This window comes from Mustela putorius, unplaced genomic scaffold, assembly GCF_011764305.1.
Source record: "Mustela putorius furo isolate JIRA1106 unplaced genomic scaffold, ASM1176430v1.1 tig00003927_pilon_pilon_pilon, whole genome shotgun sequence".
Classification (NCBI taxonomy): domain Eukaryota; kingdom Metazoa; phylum Chordata; class Mammalia; order Carnivora; family Mustelidae; genus Mustela; species Mustela putorius.
This window is the reverse complement of record NW_025422072.1, coordinates 1,915,411-1,938,069: the sequence shown is the minus strand read 5'-3', so window position 1 is coordinate 1,938,069 and position 22,659 is coordinate 1,915,411. Positions and strand designations below refer to the sequence as shown.

The 22,659-nt window shown below is 38.4% G+C and overlaps 1 protein-coding gene across 1 annotated transcript in view; it reads left to right on the top strand.

Annotated features, from left to right (window-relative positions):
• COL19A1 (collagen type XIX alpha 1 chain) overlaps positions 1 to 22,659 on the top strand; it is a 327,913-nt gene that overhangs the window by 201,482 nt on the left and 103,772 nt on the right. The window contains exon 16 of the mRNA XM_045069374.1: positions 15,870 to 15,923. Within this exon, the coding sequence (XP_044925309.1) occupies positions 15,870 to 15,923 (54 nt within the window). The remainder of the gene's footprint in view (positions 1 to 15,869; positions 15,924 to 22,659) is intronic.

Genomic DNA, 22,659 nt, shown 5'->3' with positions numbered 1-22,659 from the left:
GTGAACACAGATACTCTGTTTCAAAGCTCTAAGAAACTGATACTTCGGATCAGTAGACCCAGATTTAATCTCAGCTGGCTCAGATGACACTTTAAATTCCATTTCAAAATATTTGCCATTATTGTGATATTAGAGATACTACTAATGTTTTAGGTAACTGGAAGTCCTTATGATCCCCAGTTAGGTGTTTTAAAATTTAGCTGCATGAATGGAAATATTGCAAGTGAGTTATGCCATTACAGAACTTACCAAATGTTACTAACTGAACTGACATTTTACAGGATGAAGTTTTTCAAACAGAGAAAAATAAAATGGTGCTAAATTCCTGAATTCCTTGGGCCATTAGTTCTTTTCTTGGCTGAAAGACTTGAGCAACATTAGACCCCAATATACAAAACCTGAAAAAAAAAAAACAATTAGACTTTGCCTTATAGTAAATAGTCTTGTACTTTTTGTACTTCTGTATTTTGCTACTTTGGAAATATTTTCCTTTGGAGAGATTATCTACACACAGACATATACACACATACACACTCCCAACAAGGATAAAGTACAAAATTAGTATGAAAATATTGTTAAAGGGTACATACAAAAAGTAATTTACACAAATTTCAAAATATGATACTATTTTTTAATATTTATATATATATACACATATTTGTGCATGGTTTTTTTTTTAAAGAATACATGGACCTCAAGAAACTAATGAGACATCAAACTAATGAGAGTAGTTACACCTCAGAGTCGTGAGGGAAACAGGACTAGAGGTGGTCCAAAATGCTTCCATTTAATCTGTAACATTTTGTTTATTTTTGAAAAGTCTTGAAGAAAACATTATAAAATATTACCAGTTGTTAATTCTATATTGTGGGGAAAGTGATCATTTGTTACTTTACTCTTTTTATATATTTGCATTTTTTTAATTCTCAACAAAATAATTTCAGAGTACTTAAGAGGATTTTATCTTATGTCCCCCACAACAATATTAACAGAAATACAAATAAAACAAATAAAAAGATCACTAGGATTTCTTTAGGATTAAAGAAATTTTGAGACATAATTAATCCTATAGTTTGGGTATTGAGCCTTGTCTAAAAGTATGGTAATAAATGAGATCACATTCTTTTTTTTTTTTCATTAGTGCAAGCTCTTCATTTGTCCAGTATCTTTTCAACAAATTACATGTAATTCCAATTTAATTGTTAGCTCAGTCCCAAAATAAGAACAAAGATTAATTGAGCACCTACTGTTTGCCAGGTACTGTTATAGACTGAAGATAGAACAATGAAAACAATAGACTGGGAGTCAGCAGACCATGCTTGGCCCAAATCTGACCCACCATCTGTTATTGTAGATAAAGTTTATTGGAATATATCTATGCTCTCCTCACATATTTTTTATGGCTGCTCTACAACAACAGAGTTTTCCATAAATGCCTACCCATTCTTCAGTGCAGAAGGTTCCAAGCTTTCCGAGAGGTTAAACTGTATGGGGGCATGGAGAAGGTAATCGAACACATTCAGATGTAGAGCTTATGGATCAATTACATTCTTGGCAAATATGAAGGAAAACTATATCCCAAATGCTCTCTTTAAAACTTAGTATTGTGGTCAACCTACTGGCCTAAAACAGAACCTTATGTAGAATGTGCTAGCATTTACCATGTCACCATGGCTGACTTATGGGTAAGATATGTCCACAGAAATCATGGTAATATGTGTCATCAGCTACCTAGTTCTTTTCTGCTTTGAGCATGGATAAGGATTGGTTCGATGACTGGCAGAGTTGGCACTGAAGTTTTCAAATGTAAACATTTTGCCTAAGGAGGTAAGATTCATAGATTTGACCTTCGCCTTTAAATGAAATTAAAATTCTAACTTGATTTTTTAAAATTTGAGTATAGTCGACACACAGTGTTGCATTAGTTCGGGCGTACAACATGGTGATTCCTCAACTCTGTAGGTCGTGCTGTGCCCAGCACCCAGCACCGTAGAGCTACCTTCTGTTGCCATACAATACTATTACAATACCATCGACTCCATTCCTGTGCTGTTCCTTTTATCCCTGTGGCTTATTCATTCCATGAATATTCAGACTTCACAAAGGACAAACTGGGGCTCTTACTCAGAGTAAAAGCTGAACTCCCTACAGTGGCCTGCAGGGTTCTGCTCCACAGGCCCCATAGATTCTACCTCCTCTCTCCTCTCACACCAGAGTTGCCTCACTGGCTTTCTGCAGTTCTTGAAATTTCCACCTCCGGCCCTTGTATTTGTCCCTTCCCTCAGATTTCCACTGAGCTGCTCCCTCACCTCTTTGAGATCTTGGCTCACAGGTCAGCTTTGCAACACAGCCTTCTCTGACTTCTTCACGATGCTCCCTAACCTCTTCTCCTGTGTTCTTTTTGGTTGCATCTGTCACCATGGACCACACTAAAACTTACTTACTTTGTTACTATCTGTCTCTGTAGTAGACTGTAATCTCCATGAGGGCAGGTATCTTTTTATTCTTGTACAGTGGATGCAGCTAAGGCTGAGAGATTAAATGACTTGTCAGGTTTGCTTAGCTCATAAATAAAAGGGAAGGTACTAAAGATCCTGTCTCTGGCTTCGCAAACAATGCATACTGCTTTCCATCCTATCATTGTTGTTAAGCCAATGATCAGTCATTTTTGTTATAAATATATGAGTTCGAATCTATAGTCAACTTTACTGAATATATATACCTTTCTATATAATATAAAATATGACCATGGACAACCAAGAATGCTACATATGTAAAATATGCCAAAATAGAAAGACTGCAACGCTATCCAAATCCAAAGCCATTTATATCCAGGTTTCACATAACTTCCAAAATCTTGAAAATAATGGTGAATTATATACTCTTTCCTTGGATCTCTTATGCAACTTTAATTTATGTGTGGGGGAAAAAAAAAAACCCTTATACAGAGGGAAGAGAAATATTTTCATACTCAAGTATAAACCCATCAAGGCTAGAATCTGTATCTAATTTTCTCTTTAATTTCCAATAATCATTGTATAGTAAGCACTGTAAGTAATAAGTAATAAATGCACAAATGCTTATTATTGATCTAAGGTTATGTGTTTACTTTGTTTTCTGAATCATTTGTGTTTTTCACTGGCAGTTCATTTCTCATTAAGGTAGTAAACAAATCTATAGTTTTGATCATTTACACCATTAGTTCTTTTGTAGTTACTTATTGATGTTTCTGGAGGATTTAAATTAAGGTTCTGTCTTCAGGAGCCCAAATAGCTAAATGAACCTATGAACATTACCACGTGATTTTATGTTTAGAATCACAAACACAAGCAATTGGGTTTTTCTCTTTAACTCTGGAGATCTCACTATCAAATAGATCCTGTCTACATGGGTTCTCTCCTTCAAATGGACTTAACTCCTATTTCTTTGATATGATTTTACTTAAATAATCAGATAAAAATACTATATATAAGGAAAAGATAATGACATAACTACTTACATATATACATTTTCCCCCAGCTGTTGGTTTCTCCACCATAATCCAACAATAAGGGCTTTTGGTCTTTTATTGGCCTCTCAGGATTCATTTGTTAGGTCATTGGGACTGAACATTGGTCATCCATTACCTTAGGGCATCTTTGTAGCTTTGATCCTATATTTTAAAAGCCATCCAAACAATGATATCATTTCCCAATAAGGACTCTAAGTTATTGGTTGATCATAATATAAAAGGGATTATAAACTATATTTGCTTATTTCTCTGTATTAGTTAAAACATCTTTTTCCCCCCCTGGAAGGTCTTTAACTTGAGTTAGGCCAGTAACTGACATATTGCTCATTAATCATATGTATTAACTAGAGTAGTTAAAGCTTTAAAATCCAACGTACCATTCTGTCCACAGGGACTAGTTCTTGTTTTCTAAATGTGATGACATATGCTTCAGACACTGCTAATTAGGTCCTTCCCTTGAAAATTCATCCTGACATGTTTCAAGAACATTTTTCCCCCTTGAGTACGAGTTCATTAAATTATTAATATCCTTGTATAACTCTACCAAGATTACTTACACAATGCAGCTTTCTCTATTTTAAAGTCATAGTTCACAGTGAATGATAAAATGTATCTCACATCCTTGTATATCTTCTGTTCTAATCAAAAACAATGAGTTGGGCAAATATCAAATAACAATATATTCAGTAACATAAAATGTTAATGGAAGGTAAAAAATATCTGTACATATAAATGGAAATGTGTATTAGGGTTCTCTAGAGAAACAAAACCAACAAGATATGTACACATAGAATTATCTTAAGGAATTGGCTTGCACAGTTATGGAGGTTTAGTAAATCTCAAAATCCGTGGAGTAGGCAGGCAGACTGGAGGCTGGAGTAGTCAGTCAGTCTTTGTTCTATTCAGACCTTTAGCTGATTGGGCAAGTTTTCTACTATGGAGGACTGTCTGCTTATTCAAAGTCTATTGATTTAAATGTTAATCTTACCCCCAAAAAAACACCTTTACAAAAACCACCAGAATAATATTTGACCAAATATGGCCCCATCAAGTTGATACTTGAAATAAACCATCATAAGATGCTATTTTGAGAATCAACACCTCATTATCTGCACAAATGGAAGGAAGTGTTGCCATAAGGAATCCAAGTCAGATAACCTAAAATCAGTTCTGTTGAGCCCCTGTATTAAATGATGACTTTGTAGTAGTTTTACTTTCCTGCCTATTATCTACTTAGGCACTTAGATCAGCCTCTATTATATGACTTTTTAAAGACAAACTTCTAGTAACTTCCCATCATAATCAAAATAATAGAACTTAAAAACTTCATCATAATCTATGAGGTCCAGAATAATCTGGCTTGCCCACTACCCCCACCAAATGGACATGCTCTTCTCTAGCCACCTCTGTTTCTTGCTATTCTTTGAAAAGCCATACTCAGGACTTATTTTTTGCTGTTTCCTCTGCTGGATTCCCTTTCTCAGACCTTGCATGGCTCACAGACTCACTTGGTTCAAGGGTCTGATTTTTCTATCTAAAACTGCATACCTCGCTATATAACTTTATATTCTTCACCCCCCCCCCCTTTTTTTTTTTAAATAATTCTTATTGCTATCCGAAATTCTTATCTTTATTTGTTTAGTTATCAGATGTGCCATAAGTATAGCATGATCAGAGATGATACAGACAAGTTGCCTGCAGCTTTGCTACCTACTAAGCAAGTGATCTTAGGCAGGTTGCTTGTCACTTAGTTGCCTCATCCCGTATGGCAGAGATGACACAAGGATATTTTGAAGACTCAGTGAATAAAAAGATGTAAATTGCCTAGGATGGTATTTGGCACAGAATAAGGACCATAGGTTATCTATTACTATTATTGTTTACCAATAAAAGGGCAAGACTGAAGATATTTCCTGAATGATCTGGCTATATTAGGGGCTCAGTAAATGTTTGTTGAATGAATGGATAGAGGGATAGATGGATGGATGGATGGATGGATGGATGGATGAATAAATGAATGAATGAATCTGGGAATATGCTGCCTGAGAGTGGGGGAAATATCCTACAAAGACACAGCGAAGAGTGAGAAATGAACAAATGAAGAGTTAAAAAGTGTTAATGGAAAGTTATACAAGGTTGATAAAGCTGAGTTGGGCAGGTTTTATGTAAAAATCCATACGTATATATGTATGTACTACATGAAGGCAGGATGCTAGGAACAAGATGTAGCTGGGATTTCTGCCTGTAGGATAGTTCCCTAAAGGGGATGGAAAAATCAAAGGAGAACATAAAAAGAATCTAGCAAGTGACCCACCACCAGAGCTGCAAGGACCAAGTGGGACATTGGCTTTCCCAGGAAATCCTAACCTTATGCTGGGAAAAGGTTGGAGCTGAAGGAGGGAGAGACTGTCTGGAGAGACAGGTTGATGAGGCTAGACTCCATACTACTTCTACTCAGTCATAGATTCAAGTGGCATTGGATGTGAAGTTTGAAGAAATGTTAAGTAGTATTCAAGTCAAGAAAAAATACACCCAGTATTGGCATAATGGCATGTCCTCAAGTGTTCAGTGTTTGAAGGTCATCAGTTCATTCCCCAATACTTGGATCAATCAATAATTGGGGGGGGGGGGAGGAGTGTTGGGCTGGGAAATGCCGTCTGAGCACACTTGACCGAAATGTTGGTTATAAGTATCAGAGGAGAAAAGGACCAAAGAGGATACACACATCTGTGTCAGTGCAGAAGCATCCAGGAAGAGCTCTCCCTCTTTAGGGTTTGGTGCCACATCTTTTTGCTGAGGATGTACAGGTGGCTTCCTCCCTCCATTTCATTTCCATGCTGGTGACCTTCCCTCTCCCTTTCCCTAAAGAGAAGATGGGTGAGAATTATTCCAAGCCGGCCCCAAACTCCTTGGCTTACTCAACACAAAATGAACAAGTCTATCCAAATAGTTGTTATGAATAACTGTCCCTCCTCTTCTAGTCTGAAGGCAAGATCCAGGTCTTAGGCATTTTACTGTATTTTTCCCTTGCATAGTATGGAAAACACAGTACATTTTCCTTAAACAAATTCACCCATCTTTTTGTTAGGGTTTGATTCTGAAGTCAGCATTTAAACATCCAAGTGCAATTTGACCTAGCAAATTCAAACTGGTGAATTGAGAATTGTGCCCTGAAAATTCTCTTTTGAAATCAGGTGACCAGTATAGTTCATCTTATGGATCCTCTGGAATGCTCTTCCATCACCAGGCAATTATTGGATAGCTGCAAAATGTATTCCTATGAATTTATTTGACGGTGGTTAATCAATTCTGCACATTGAAAATGCAGTTCTAAAAGACCGCCCTTGAGGGTACATTTCATCTTTTAAAGTAGGCAACTCAAAAATGCTGAAATTATACCATCTAATACTTTACATTAAGTGAAATCAAGATATAAAATGTCATTAATGATTTCTTTGTTCCCGGGCTGGTAGGTAGAGCTAAGTGTGTTCAGAGTCTGACCTCTCTGACCCCATTATTTTCATTTTCACGTTTCTGTGAAAGTAGACACAACAGTGTTTCTGCATGATTTTTCCATCTACATGTTGATTTTACCTGCCCTAAATTAGAAATATAACAGTTCCCTTAACAAAGGCGAAAGATAAATTTTAGCTTTCACAAGGCATTCTGAAAGTGCTTAGAGATGTAGAAGACCAGTGGCATTGCCCTCAGACAAGGAAGGTAGTGTACACAGCCCGATTCCCCTTTTCTAGTCTGCGAGCATGCCTGCTGTGAATTTCCAGTTATGGAGGAAAAGAACTTTTCATAGTGCACTTCCAGCATCCACCCCCTTAATGTGGCACGAAGATGTGAAAATATATTCACAGCGTGTTCAGGAAATTGTTTAGCCACATCCTACTTCTGCCCCACCCATGATACCGAGATGAGTCGAGTGCCTTGGCAGAGATTGACAATGGCAGGCGTAGAAAACAGAGCCAGAAATCGGGACTGAGCGAGTTTGGTGGTTTGGTAATTCAGTCAGGAGTCCAGACAAATCCTAACGGAAGGTTGTGGTTGGCATGTTGGAAGGTCTGCAGAAGTCAGGGTAGATTCTGGGGCAAGAGCAAAGAGAAGCCAGGAGAGCAGGTGAGACCTCAGGAGACCCAAATTCCAAAGGACGAAGTGAAAAGCACCTGGGACATTTAAAAATCTGCCTTGGTTTTGAGAAAATAAGAGAACCTCAACAATCACAACAGCAAAGTAACTTAAATTGTGAATGATCAGGATACCCACCAAGGAAACCTTAATCCTGAGGATTATAGGTTTTAAGATCTCAAACGTACTTGGGCTTAAAATTTGGCCCCCCCAGTGTGATTTGGAGCTAGCTGTTCAACCTTTCTCTGTAAAGGGGGAACAGTGCCACCCATGCACAGTAGTTTTAAAAAGACTAAGCAAAATAATGTTAAGTCATTGCTTAGTACTCTATGCCTAGACTATGGCAAGCACTTGATGAATGGTAACCATTTTAGTAATTATTAGTCATAGACTTTTCTTACGTATTTGTGGTACACCATGGGTTGCTCAGGGCACAGAGGGAAAAGTTGATTGTTGATACATCCAATAAGAAGAGGGTTAAGAGGTGAGACCTGGAATTACTTATCTTCATGACCAGATTAGTAACAACATAATAATAGGAATACTGAACAGTGACTCCAGACATTACAGACCACAGACTAGACCATTTGGCTCAGTCCAATGCTTTGATGAAGTGTTATCATTTATTCAGATTATCGCTTGTTCAGTTGTAGCTGAGGAGGTTTAGATAATATTGTCATATTTCCAACTAGTTTTGAAAAGCCACTGTAGTTACTCAAAGTCTGTACAAGGAAAAGCAAGGAAAGGGACAGAAAGACAGGGAAATTGTGCAATGATTTAGAAATTTTGAGATCCCACCCTAAAAGAGGAAGGCAATATTGAGAATGGCATTACACTATGCATTCATCTTTCCACAGCTCTAAACCTATGTGTCCCTGCTGAATTACATTTTCCCATGTCCTTACAAGAGCCACTTGTCTGATCCCTGAAATAATGAGAACTTCATGACTAGAGCTGTTGCTATCATAGATGTATTTTTAAATATCTGTTAAGAAGTAAAATGCATCTAGGATATTATGCATTGCTTACATCAGTATTCCTTTCCTATTTTTTTTCACATATCATTGATTTCAAAATGTGGTAACTTTTTATATCAGTCATAAATCTTATTTCCGCTCACAATGTAAAAAGAGACAACGAAACTTCCCCAAAGAGTCTGCAATGTTTTCCTGTGTAATTAACACCTCATTCACAGTTGTGGGTGCCAGTCAAGGCCCTGTCTCCTCTTCCATGACATTTCCTTGATACCTTGTTCAGGCTGAGCTGATGCCTAAGAGTGTGCGAAATACACACACGGGAACAGGGAACTATTTGAGAGGAGCCAGCTGTATTGGCAAGATCTGACAATTGAGAGAGCCTGCTTTCCCATGTGTCTCCTCTGTGGGCTCGCAGTCTGTGTACCACCCCTTATTGAAGTCCAGTTCCTGCTTTAACCTTGTCTTCATCGTCATCATCCTCATCAGCAGCAAAAACCATCTGTCAGCTAAGTACCAGTAGCCCATTATTTGCATTCTTTCTCTTCTTAATGCTCCTGCGGGGCCAAGTGTTTATAAATCAAGTGACTAATTTAAGATACATGTGCTCTCATACTGCAAGTCATCCTGGAAGGATGGTTATTTTTAACGGTTGAAAATTTGTAGATGTCATTTATTTAAGTAGCCCTGTCTTTTTTGTTTTTGTTTTTGTTTTTTTTTTTAATCTTCCTGACAATAGTGACCCTCTGCAGCCTTCCACACAGCAAATGCAGATGGCTGTAGTCATTAGATAATTCAAATAAAATCATTCTATTGTTGAAATCTCCTGGTTTCATTTTTTTTAATTGTCATATACATTCAAATTATTGTAATATACATTCAGAAAAAATGTATGTATCATAAGGATATATAGCTTGGTGATCTTTCAAATATCGACCCCAGCCATGTCACTGGCACACAACACATCAGCATCACCCACACTGTAACATCCCCCGGTTGCTTTCCTCCACTCCCCGCTCCCACTGCGGTAGCCTGTCATAACTTCTAACAGCATGGATTATCTTTGCCTGAGTTTATTCCTTTTATAAACTGATGAACACTATGTTTGCAAGAGTCACTGGTATTGTTACATATAGTATAGTCCATTCAGGGTTTTTTTTTTTTTGCTGTATTGTATCCCATTGTATGAATGCCCCATAATTTAGTTCTCATATTTCTATGCTTCATGGGCTCCTCAATTATTATTTTAGATGAAAAAATTTCCATATTTCTATATACATAGTTAAGAGTTGGCTATACTTTTTAATTCATACACAATCCATATTATCTGTTTTCTTGATATGTTATCAAACATTTCTAAATTTAAAAATGTGGACAGTTGGGCAGAGGATGGCAGAAGAGCAGGATGAGAAGGAACTAATGTTATTATGACCATGTATTACATGTCGTGTCATGAGTATCATTTTTAATTGTGGAAAAATACACATTATATAAATCGTGCCATTTTAACCATTTTCAAGTGTAAAGTTCAGTAGTGTTAAGTACGTTCACATTGTTGTGAAAAAGATCTCCAGAACTCTCTCATCTTGCAAAACTAAAACTCTATCTCCATTAAACAACTCCCCTCTAACCCCTTCCCTCACCCCCCAGGTAACTACAATTGTACTTTCTGTTTCTATAAATTTGACTACTCTAGTACCTCATCTAAGGGATGCATACAGTGATCATACAGTATTTTTGTTTGGTGACTTATTTCACTGTTTGTTTCAATTAGCAGGATGTCATCAAGGTTCATCCACCTTGTAGCCTGTATCAGAATTTCCTTCCTTTTTAAGACTAACTAATATCCCATTGTATGTATATACTGCATTTTGTTTACCCATTCATCTGTTAGTAGACATTTGAATTTGTTCCTCCTCATGGCTATTCTGGCTGGTGCTGCTGTGAACATGGATATACAAATTCAAAAGCCTGCTTTCAGTTTTTTAGATATACACCCAGATGTGGGATTTCTAGATCACATGGTAGTCCTACTTAAACAATTAAGGTTTTAAGAATTTAAGATTTAAGAATCTGCATAGTGTTTTCCATAGCAGTTGCAATATTTTACAGTCTCACCAAGAGTGAATAAGTATTCCAATTTTTCCACATCCTTGCCAACACTTATTTTCTGTTTTTTTTAAAGAAGGCCATCCTAATGGGTGTATATGGTAGGAATTTACATATGATCTTTTTTTTAGTACTTAGCAGATGTTTTGTGAGGTATGAATATCAATTTTACAGCAATGAAATTTTGACACGAAAAATTTCCATAAAAGAAAAAGGCAGCACTCCATTCCAGGTGCTCTTAAACTTGACAGTGGGCTTTTTATTCACATAAACTCACATAATCACAAAACCAATTGGGCTTTTTTATTCTAAGCTACAAGATTTACAGGATATTAGCAGTTCTACATGATTGCCTAACTTGAAATATGAGTAAAAGCTTGAGGCTGAGAGTAGGGATTCTCAAAGTATGGTCTTTAGGTCAGCAGCTTCAGTATTACTGAGAACCTATTAAAAATGTAAATTCTTGGGATGCCTGGGTGGCTCAGTGGGTTAAAGCCTCTGCCTTTGGGCTCAGGTCATGATCTCAGGGTCCTGGGATCAAAGCCCGCATTGGGCTCTCTGCTCAGCAGGGAGCCCGCTTCCCCCGCCCCTCTCTTTCTGCTTCTCTGCCTATTTGTGATCTCTGTCTGTCAAATAAATAAATAAAATCTTAAAAAAAAAATGTAAATTCGCAGGCCCCGCCCCAAGGCTTCGTGAATCAGAAACTCTCAACTGGGGAGTCAAATCTGTTGGTTTTTGTTTTTTTTAAGTATAGTTGATATACAATATTATAGTAGTTTCAAATATGCAACAGTGATTCAACATTTATATCTATTATGAAATAATCACCACAATTAGTCTACTTACCATCTGTTACCATACAAAATTATTCCAGTATTATCAACTTTCTTCTCTTCACTGTACTTTACATCCCTGTGGAATTTTGTACCTCTTAATCCCCTTCACTCATTTCAGCCATTCTCCCACACCCTCCTCGCTGTTTGCAACCACCAGTTTGTTCTCTGTATTTCAGAGTAGGTTTCCTGTTTTATTTTGTTTTGTTTGTTCATTTGTTTTGTTTTTTCTTAGATTCCACATATAAGTGAAATCTTGTGGTATCTGTCTTTCTCTGTCTGATCTGACTTATGTCATTTAGCATAATAACCTCTCGGTCTGTCCGTGTTATGACACATGGCAAGATTTCATTCTTTTTTTATGGTGGAGCAATAGTTCAGTGTGTGTGTGTGTGTGTGTGTGTGTGTGTAATATCTTCTTTGTTCATCTACTGACGGACACTTAGGTTGCTTCCATATCTTGGCTATTGTGAGTAATGCTACAAGAAATATAGGGGTGCATATATCTCTCCAAATTAGTGTTTTCTTTTTCCTTAGCAAATAGAGTAGAATCAGTATGGTAGTTCTATTTTTACTTTTTGGAGGAACCTCCAACCTCCAAACTGGCTGCACCAGTTTGCCTTTCCACCAACCGTGCACAAGGGTTCCCTTTTCCTCTACATACACTGATCTGTTTTAACTAGCCCTCCTGATGATGCTAACACACAATCAGGTCTGAGCACCGCTGGGCTTAAATCATTAGACAAATATCTAAACTGCTGTCTATTAATCTTTACACTACTTCCAAACAGGAAATTTACATGTTGGGCACTTTGAGGTTTCCAGGGCAACCTCGTATGGTGAATCTGTTCTATGCTTCATACTCCCATTTTCAGAAAAGGGGTGGATTAGCCAAATTGTGATTATGCTGGAACAGTAGGTCCCATCAGCCAGGCTCCAATTTATCACAATTGCTTATGAACAAATGGCCACCTGGGAGCAGGCATCCTAACCAGGAAGGTCACCCCAGCTCAGCATTTATCTTTGTCTGCCAGGATTTTCATCCCCACACTCATCCAAGTCCCTACTTTTTGTCTCACTTTACAGTGGGTCTTGAGCAAGCATTGCAGGGAAGACACTGAAATAGAAGGAGGCAGACGTGGGAACAAACGTGAGACAGCTATGTCTCGCATCACTTCGCCTCCACCAGCAACAGCCCTCGCCCCGGCCCCGGCGTCCCCACACAGTTCCCTAGAGCCCTGTAAAGAAAAGAACAGAGATTCATGGAATACACTTTCCTCAGAAAAACTGAAGGAATCTGATTTTAGTCCTAGGAAGAGAGTTGTGGCTTAGGCCTGCTGTCTTGGCATATGTTATTAGTGATACATGTATAAGTAACAAGTAACATTAATTAATATAAAATATGAGTTGAACTGTCCTGGCTTGAGTGATAAAATTCACTCTACCAAAAATCTACATTATCTCTTAGGGGAGGCTTTTGCCTTTCCTGAATGCTTTGACATGGAAAAGCAAACGATCTTTTGGAGGAACAGGAGAAGGGGAGACTGTTCAGTGCAGCTGGAGGAGGACTTGAATGGCAGGAAAGAAGAAAAAGGATTGAATTCCTGGGGCTCCTTGGAGAGAAGAAAGATGATACCCGGGAGTAGGCCCAGAATTTCTGTCACTCCAGTAGTTCCGGACCACTCCCAGACACCATCCTCTGGAGCTTCCAGCCTGTTTCTCATCCGTTTACCCTCCTGCCTTGTCCTGTCGGAGCCCCCTTCCTAGATCACTGAAACTTAAGACTTAAGCTAAATTCCTAAGTCTGAAATTTTGGGCTGTATGGCCAAAAAATAAATAAATAAATAAATAAATAGATGTATACTGTGTCTCTTTGTAAAGAAAATCATTAAAAAGAATTCCAATCAGGATTAGGGAGTAACTAGGAACTCAAGCCTCCAAACCACATTTAAACTGAAATACATGCCATCTGAAGTTATCTGCGGCACACAGTATGTTCCAGTAAATTAACGGCCTTAAGAAATACTTTACCTGCGTATCCACCCTTAGCAAGGACACGTGAACAAAGGCAGCATTCCCCAGCGCTCCTCCAGCATACACATCGGTGCACTCCAACGGTTGCAAGGTTGACTTAAGTGATCGCTTAAATCACCAGTGATAAGCAAGAATTTGGATGCTTGCCCCCACCGTACTGAATTGTGAATGTTTGTACTTCCACCTCCTAAAATACGACAAGGGTATGTTACAATATCGGACATTTAGTTTGCCTTAACCATTCACTCTGTGAGAAAAGTTGATCAATAGTCAGCCTCATTTTCCCTACTTCCTGCCCAGATCAATACACACGTCGCCTTTAAAGAAAGGAGAATGCCCACAGAAGTTGATCCCATGGTTTAACTTACCTCAACCTAAAAGAAAGAACCTATCACCCACTTCGATGCCATTGATTTTGTTTCTTTGTGCTCTTGTGACTAAATAAATTACAGTGCTTCCACTTTGTAAGTAAACTTTTTATCATTGATTAGTCCTCAGGGTCTAATTGACTTACATTTACTAAAAGACCCAATATATTGATTTTCAGAATGTGTAAACTACAAGACCAGAAAATGATGTACACGGGTATAACCTTTATTAAGTATACAGACTATTAAATTATATATTCATTCCAGTTACAGCTCCCCAAAGGAACTCCCAGGTTTAGATCTCTGCAACAGGAAATACATGAAAAGACCACTAATTATATTTCTGTTTTTAATAAAGGTTTTAAAAATTTGTTCGTGGATGTGAGCTAGGATTGTTTATAAAAACAACTGCTGTTTTTGTATGAATTGTTGATGGTGTGCACCTAATGTACCTTCAGCAACAGTGCAAGCATTTCCCATCCGATCATAGTGTGGTATGTGCTTACTTATCTCCCCAGTTTTACTCCACTCCTTTAACTGACATTGGACTTCCTACCTCACTCCCAGCCTAGAAAAAAACCAGAAAGAGGAAGTGACTTTGCCTGACACTTTCAGAGCAAGAAAATTAGTGAATGAGATGGGCCTTTCTGTGTTTATGTTTACAGTTCTCCCCCCCAAAAATGTTGAAAGATTAACGCAATACTTTGTCAGTAGCAACAAGTCTTAATGTGTATTACTATACTACCAATATGATAATAAAATAATTAGTAACAGTGAAGTACAGTGACCATATTTTAAAAACATGCACGGAGGGGTACCTGGGTGGCTCGACTGGTTAAGCATCTAACTCTTGATTTCAGCTCAGGTCATGATCTCAGGGTCCTGCGACCAAGACCTGCATCAGACTCCAGGCCCCACCTTTGGATTCTCTCTCCTCCCTCTGCACCCCCACACCCCAGTTCCCATGCTTTCTCTAAAATAAAAATAAAAATAAAACACGCTCAGAAATGCTTCTCATTCAAAATATATGCTTTCAATACCTACGCTTACATCCTTCTATTAGAAAAGGAGAGAAATTTAAAAAGGGAGTTTATAAAAAATAACTAACTGCCCTTTAAATGATATTAGGTACACAGTCACCTAGAGATGTTAGCACGATCTTACTTTTCTAACTCTTGCGATTGAAATTTAGCTAGTGGTCAGCTTGGGAAAGTTAACATTCAATGCCATAGTGAAGATGGATCAGCAAGGGATATTTATTTTAGTTTACTTAAAAAATAGCTTTACCATCCATAGGGATGAAAAGAGCTAGTTGATGTGCTTTATACTATACACAGGATTACGGTATGGCTTCGGGTAGTGCTTTTCACACTCTAGTGAGCATAAGAGTGACCTGAGATGGTTTTAAAGTGCAGATTCATGAATTCCTTGCCCAGAGATTCTAAACCAGTAAGTCGAGGATGAAGCTTCAGATCGTGCATTTGTAACACCCAATCCTACCCTCAGGTTACTCCTATGAAATTATTCAGACCGTTCTTCAAGAAACACCAATTTAAGATGACAAATGCAGGTTTTATTGCATCCAAAACCATAGACTCGTCAGATAAAATGCCAATCTTAGACCATCTTTCAGATGCTTTATGTTACTTGACTACAGTACCGAGGTAGACAGCATTTAAAGGACTGCCTCTAAGTTAACGTTCATTCCTTGCAGGCACTATCTTTCTCCTGCTGGTCATTAAAATTTGGCCTGTGGGTTTTAGATTTCATTGGTGTTTAAAGGTCAGGTGGGTTTGAAATTATTTTTTAATTTTTGCTATCTTTAAAATTGCCGTTTAATATTGTCTCATCTAAAAGCAGAAAAAGGCATCACAGTATTTATGGTCTGTTTCTCTTTTGTTTCCAGGGAAGACGAGGAAAAACAGGTCCTCCAGGAAAACCGGGTCCCCCAGGACCACCTGTGAGTAAACAGCATGATGACTGTCCTTTAGGAGAGACCGCATTCTTCCTGTGTATTTATTTATCTATGGATTATTTTCCCCCCTGTAGCTAATTTCGATCTTTTCTACTGTTTAAAATGGTTATAACCTGGGATGCCTGGGTGGCTCAGTCGGTTAAGCACTGGACTCTTGGTTTCAATTCAGATCGTGATCTCAGGGTTATGAGATCAAACCCCCTGTTGGGCTTTGTGCTGGTCATGGAGTCTGCTTGAGATTCACTTTCCCGCCCCCTCTCCACCCACTCGTTTCTCCACCCACTCGCTTGATCTCATTCTCTCTCAAATAATTAAATAAATTATTAAAAAAATAAAACAAAATGGTTATACTCCCTACACCTCCCACTACCACACAAACAACGAGGTAAGGGAGGCTAGTAGCTGTCTGCACACCGTATCCACCTCTTTCTTACGTAGACAGGAGCCACTGCACTGCCTACATGAGCGCCCTAAAGCCAAGTCTCCAAGTAGATGAATCCTGATCTGAACCCACCTGGCTCCTTCTCCTCAGTTTCCTAATGTCCAGGCTGGTAGCAAGTTAGATATCTTAGATATCTGGAGAAGCATGACCAATTTTCTTGATATAACTGTTCGTTAGCAGAATTTTGTAGAATGCTGTTGCTGGAAAGAGCTGTAAAGAACTTCAAGCCAATTCGCTCATATTTTTCTTTACCCCAAGCCTCTAGAAAATGTATTCCTTTTCTTGTGGTTCTTCCAATCCTTCAGCCCATCAGACTCTGATTTGTGTCCAGGCTACCTTAATGGCACTTTTCTCTCTTTGGTGACCAGTAATCTCTGAGGTGTGAGATTCCCTGGGTCTGATCACTCTTCATTTGATTTCACTGCTATATAGGAATTTACAGGGGTGCCTGCTCTCTCCTTGAAACTCCTAGTTCTCTTGGTGTAGTGAATTGATGTGGTTTTTTTCCTTCTACCTCTGGGGCCATCCTTTTTTGTCTCCATTAACAGTGTTCCCTCCTCTCCTATCTGTATGTTGCGTGCATTAAACATTTCCAGTTTTTTTATTTCAACCCTGACATTCCTCCTGTGTTCCAGGCTCGTACATTCCCACTGCCTGCTCGCTGTCTTCACTTATAGGTCTCCTACACATTACAAAAGTAGCATGTTCCCAAACTATACTCCAGAAATAATTCTAGATTTTTTTTTCTCCCCCTCATCGTCCATTCCCAGACAGCTCCTAAATCATGTCCTTTCTACATCTGGATAGCTCACGAATCCATCTCCTCCTCTCTTTCCTCATTGCCATTGACTTTGTTTGGGCCTTGTCTGTTTGTATCCGTATTTTAGTAGCTGTCTCAGAGAGGGTCTCATTGCCTCTACCTTCTGCGAGTGGAGTAATATCTCCCAATGATAATTCAGACTGTGTGATCCTTTGGCTTGAAATTCTAATAGCTTCTCTCTCCTTCTATATCTGGATTCTACATCTTCTGTGTGTCATTCTGGGCCCTTCTTAGTTGGCCCTCGATGTTTCTTTGCCCATCGTCCTCTATGCCCTTCCTTTGCTTGTAACCTGTAGTGTCATCCTCACTTACTATCTCAAAAATGCCATGCTTTGCACATCTGGAGGCTTCAGTAAGCTTCCTCTGTCTTCAGGACTCATCTCAGCCTCAGCTTTCCTGCAGAGCCCTTGTCAGTGCTCTCAGTGCGTGAGGCGTCTTCGCCAACAATCCTTGCACTCCTGTACCTCCTGCACTGAGGTAGCACATGGCACAGTGCTTCATACTGTTGCTTTCTTTCTAGGTCGGCCTGGTGCACTGCAATTTTTTTGAACCTCTGTTTTAACACCATTGCCTAGCACAGTTTCTGTCCTGTAGCATGTGATTGTTAATTATTTAATGAATTAGTATACAAATGAATATATTCTGTAGATAAGAAAATGAAAACCAGAAGGGTACCTGGGTTGCTCAGTTGTTAAACATCTGCCTTTGGCTCAGGTCATGATCCCAGGGTCCTGGGATCAAGCCCTGCCATCAGGCTCCCTTTTCAGCGGGAAGCCTGCTTCTCCCTCTCCCGCTCCCCCTGCTTATGTTTCCTCTCTCGCTGTGTCTCTCTCTATCAAACAAATAAATAAAATCTTAAAAAGAAAAAAAGATGAAAACCAGAAAGTGGCTTTTTTTTTTTTAAGATTTTATTTATTTATTTGACAGAGAGAAATTACAAGTACACTGAGAGGCAGGCAGAGAGAGAGAGAAGGAAGCAGGCTCCCTGCTGAGCAGAGAGCCAGATGCGGGATTCGATCCCAGGACCCTGAGATCATGACCTGAGCCGAAGGCAGCGGCTTAACCCACTGAGCCACCCAGGCGCCCCCAGAAAGTGGCTTTTTAAAGACCAGAACCACCACTCACCACCACTAGAGGGCTCCAGACCTAGAACCTTGGGATTTTCTTAGGATGTGGTCATGGGTGGGTATCTGAAAAATGAACAAGGTTGCTCTCCTGTCATTGATTTCATTCCATCCACTTTCACCATTCAAGTGGATTGTTCTATTATCAATGTACTGGTGTCAATGGATAGTGATTATAAAAGCAAGTGGAGAAAAAAGAGGCATAACTCGGGAGCCTGGAAGCCATTCTTTACAGGAATTAGCTTTGTTGATTTTTATTCCAAATTTTCTAGCAAAACAGAGAATGTGTTATAAGATTTGCAACAATTGTCTTCTGCTATAAAGAAGAAAAGCTGGTGAATGCGAACAGGCAAGATTAGACCTTCATATACTTTCTAAACATATGATACTGCTTTTAAAACTGGATAATTGTTGTCTCAAAGGAGGAATTTGAATGATGAAGGCTTTTGTGACAAGCCTGCCAAATGTCTAGGAAAGAAGATTACTCCGAGTCCTGGAATGAGTTCTCAGCTATAAATCAATGGAGTTTACTGAAGAATTTAGAAGATTAAGAAGAATGCGACTCTATGAAGGAATTTATAATATTCAATTCCACCGGTTCTAGTTTATTGCCAGGGCATTTGGGGAAGAGAGGTACTTATTTTATTTCAAGTACTGGATTTAGAATTTCAACTCAGCTGTGGGTCTGATACAGTGTTTGTTAAATCCTGGGTACACAGTACTTAAAAGAATAGTGGGTTTTGTTATCTTCTGTAATATAACAATATACCGATTATTATAAAATATTGTGAAAGAACCAACTACAAAAATAAGGGGGAAAAATCTATGAGAAAAAAAGGGTTTTAATTCATAGGTCAGCTTTTGTTTTAAAAGAAAATATCTTAAATAGCTCATTTTCTGTTTAAGAATCGTGGCTTATGGAAATTCTTCATCTATTTGATTCTGGGCTAACTCCTCCAGGTGACTAAAATATCTTTTCTCAAATACAAGTATTATCAAAACTTTATATTGGGGTGCGGTTTTCATCCTGCTCTGGATTTTTTTGCAGTTGTTCAGATGACGGGTTGAACGGGCGACCTGTATACCTGCATGCTGCAAAAACTCTTGGAAGGCACCTACTCATACTTACAGGACTTAGCCAAGGGCAGCATTGGAAGTGAAAGCCAACTAACAGGCTCCCTGTGTTTTTCTATGCTATCTTCTTGTTTAATTTTTCTGAACATCGTGTATTTTAGCAAGAGGACTCTTGTTTCTCACATGGGTAGAAATAAACAGAGTTCTTTGAAAGCAGTCCTTTTAAGATCATATTAATTCCTATCTTAAGAAAATGAGCTGGTAAAAACATCAACCTGCTCCTAATTTACGTTGTTAAGCAATTTGACAAACATTTATTTAAGGCCTACCATGTATCTAGTACTCTGTTAGGAGTGGGGCTTACAAAAATCAGTAAGGTATTATCCTTGCCCTCTGGGGATTCAAGTTTAGTTTACAGAAATATGAACAAAGGGAGAGGGAGAGAATTAGAAAAGATAGTGGTCGAGATGGTTTCCTTCAGGAATTGACAACTGAAGCGTAAAAACAGAGCGTTAAAAAAAAAAAAAAAGAAGGAATTCCTGCCAGTTACAACAACTTGAATGAACCTAGAGGACATTATGCTAAGTGAAAAAAGCCAGTCATAGAAGGGCAAAGACTACTTGATTCCATTCATCTAAGATCTCTAAAATAGTCAAACCCGAAGAAGCAGAGAACACAATAGTGGTTGCCTGCTGCGAGATAGGGGAAATAGGAGTTGTTATTCAATGGATCTAAAATTTCAGTGATGCAAGATGAAGACCTTCTAGAGATCTGCCATACCACATTGTGCCTGTAGAGTATCATGCACAATATCGTGCATTTTGAAGTTTGTGAAGAGTATAGATCTCAGTTAGGTGTTCTCATCACAACACAAAACAAAAATAAACACCTAAGGGGCTCAAGGAAACTCCGGGAAATGTTGCATATGTCAATTACCTAGATTGTGACGAGAGTATCACAGATGTTTTCGTACGTCCAAACTCATCAAATTGTACACATTACACATGTTCAGTTGTTTGCACATCAATTATACCTCAATAAAACTGTTGAAAAAAGAGTTGAAAGGAGCTGTCCAGTAAAACAAATAGAGGGGGAGGAGAGAGCAAACTGAGTATCACCGACAGGGGAAAGAAGCCTGAGCAAATGCAGAGCACTGTGGCCCTGGGGAGTAGGGAAGGGCAGGCAGCCCACGCAGTTCTGGGACAAAAAGCTCGAGACCAGCATTAACATGTTGAGCCCTGCCAGGGTCCTTGTGAACCTCATATGAAGCCCTGCATCTCAGGTTAAGCTACCAAAATTCGAGGAGAGTTCTACATAGGGAGTCTCATGGCCATTGAGAAAATTAGTATATAATTAGTATAATTAGCATAAAATTAGTATATAATTTTAGGATATATGTTTGAGCAATTAGCTTTTAGAAAAATTAGGGAGAAAAAACTCTATTCTGATTAGTGTGATTGTCTAAAAAGCACCGAGATGAATTCATTGATTCGTCCCTCTAGTGATGGCCATGGTGGAGTTGGATCGTCGAGCGTAGTAGTTGTTGGCTATCGTAGTAGTTACTACTTTTTAAATTATCAGTAGAGCAATTTTTTATCTCTTTCGGATGTCCCATGGAGCTATTTGTATTTTATGACGATTTATATGTAGCTTCAGAGATATCCGGATTTGTTTATGGACATATTTAGATCAAAATGTTGTTTTTCGCTTGTTTGTCTTTTTCAACATTGTACCCTGTGTGAAAGGAGCCCTACTTCACAGGAGGAAGGAAGGTAACAAGAGAGAGAAGGAAAGGTTGGTCAAGGTGAAAAATCTTCCTAATCCAGATTTAGAGATGGTGTACGACTCACCCTAGTGGCTTGCCTGTGAGATTCCTAAAGCACTTGTTGGAATTTCTTACAATAGTATGAATTAATTTTAAAATATTAATTTTATTTCTCTTATCAAACAGTAATCAAATAATATGTAATATCCCTCAAGTAAGTGAATAGTATATAATTTTAGGATATATGTTTGAGCAATTAGCTTTTAGAAAAATTAGGGAGAAAAAACTCTATTCTGATTAGTGTGATTGTCTAAAAAGCACCGAGATGAATTCTTTGATAACAGGCATACTTTGATACTTTGCTCAGTTTCTTCAAGAAAATATTATTCCTTTTGGGGTTTCAGGGATGTTCCCTAAATCAAAGGTAGTGTTGTTATTTAAAAGAACATCAATGAAGATTTTTAAAAATAGAACTGAAAGAAATCTCTAATGGCCTGAAGCAACTCAAATAATTAAAACACTTTAATCGATCCTTCTACTTGCGATTTTTTGTTCTGAAATTAAATTTGTATTTTCTCACTCTTAAACATTTGTTCCAAAAAGGTACATTTTTTACAAAGAGTAATTTCCCACTACTTCCCTCTTAGTATTTAAAAGACAACCTTTTTTTCCCCTTAGAGAGCATATTTCTTAGAGGGAAAAAATTCTAATAATGCAATATTTACTAAAAGCTGAACTGCTATTACTAAATTGTCTTTATGAATTATGTCTTTTTGAATTAGTGTTTCATCAAAGTCATATATATTGCTCCAATTTAGTTTCCATATTTACTTTTTAAAGGATTTTATTTACTTAGTGGGAGAGAGAGAGAGAGAGGACTGGCAGAGGGAGAGGGAGAGAGAGAATCTCAAGCAGACTCTGCGTTGGGTGTGGAGCCTAATGCGGGGCTTGATCTTATAACTCTGAGATCATGACCTGCACAAAACTGAAGAATCAGATGCTTAACCAACTGAGCCATCCAGGCACCCCTATTTCCCCATATTTAATAGCAATTTTTACTCTGAGGAAGATTCAGTTGAAATTTACATACATGAATCCTCTTTGAAATAAGATTATTCCTAATCAAAATACTTGTAGTTAAGGAGCAATTAAACTGGTTAACAGAGCTAGCCACAACCTTTTATGATAAACATTTTTTTTCAAAGATTTTTATTTATTTATTTATTTGACAGGCAGAGATCACAAGTAGTCAGAGAGTCAGGCAGAGAGAAGGGGAAGCAGGTTCCCTGCTGAGCAGGGAGCCTGATTCGGGGCTTGATCCCAGGACCCTGGGATCACAACCTGAGCTGAAGGCAGAGGCTTTAACACACGGAGCCACCCAGGCGCCCCAGTAAACATATTTTTTAATAAAATATTAGTCCAATTTCCTGTTAACAGGCAGAGCCTATACTACCTATACAAAGGAAAAAGTTCTCAAATTCTCCCAAATAACTTCC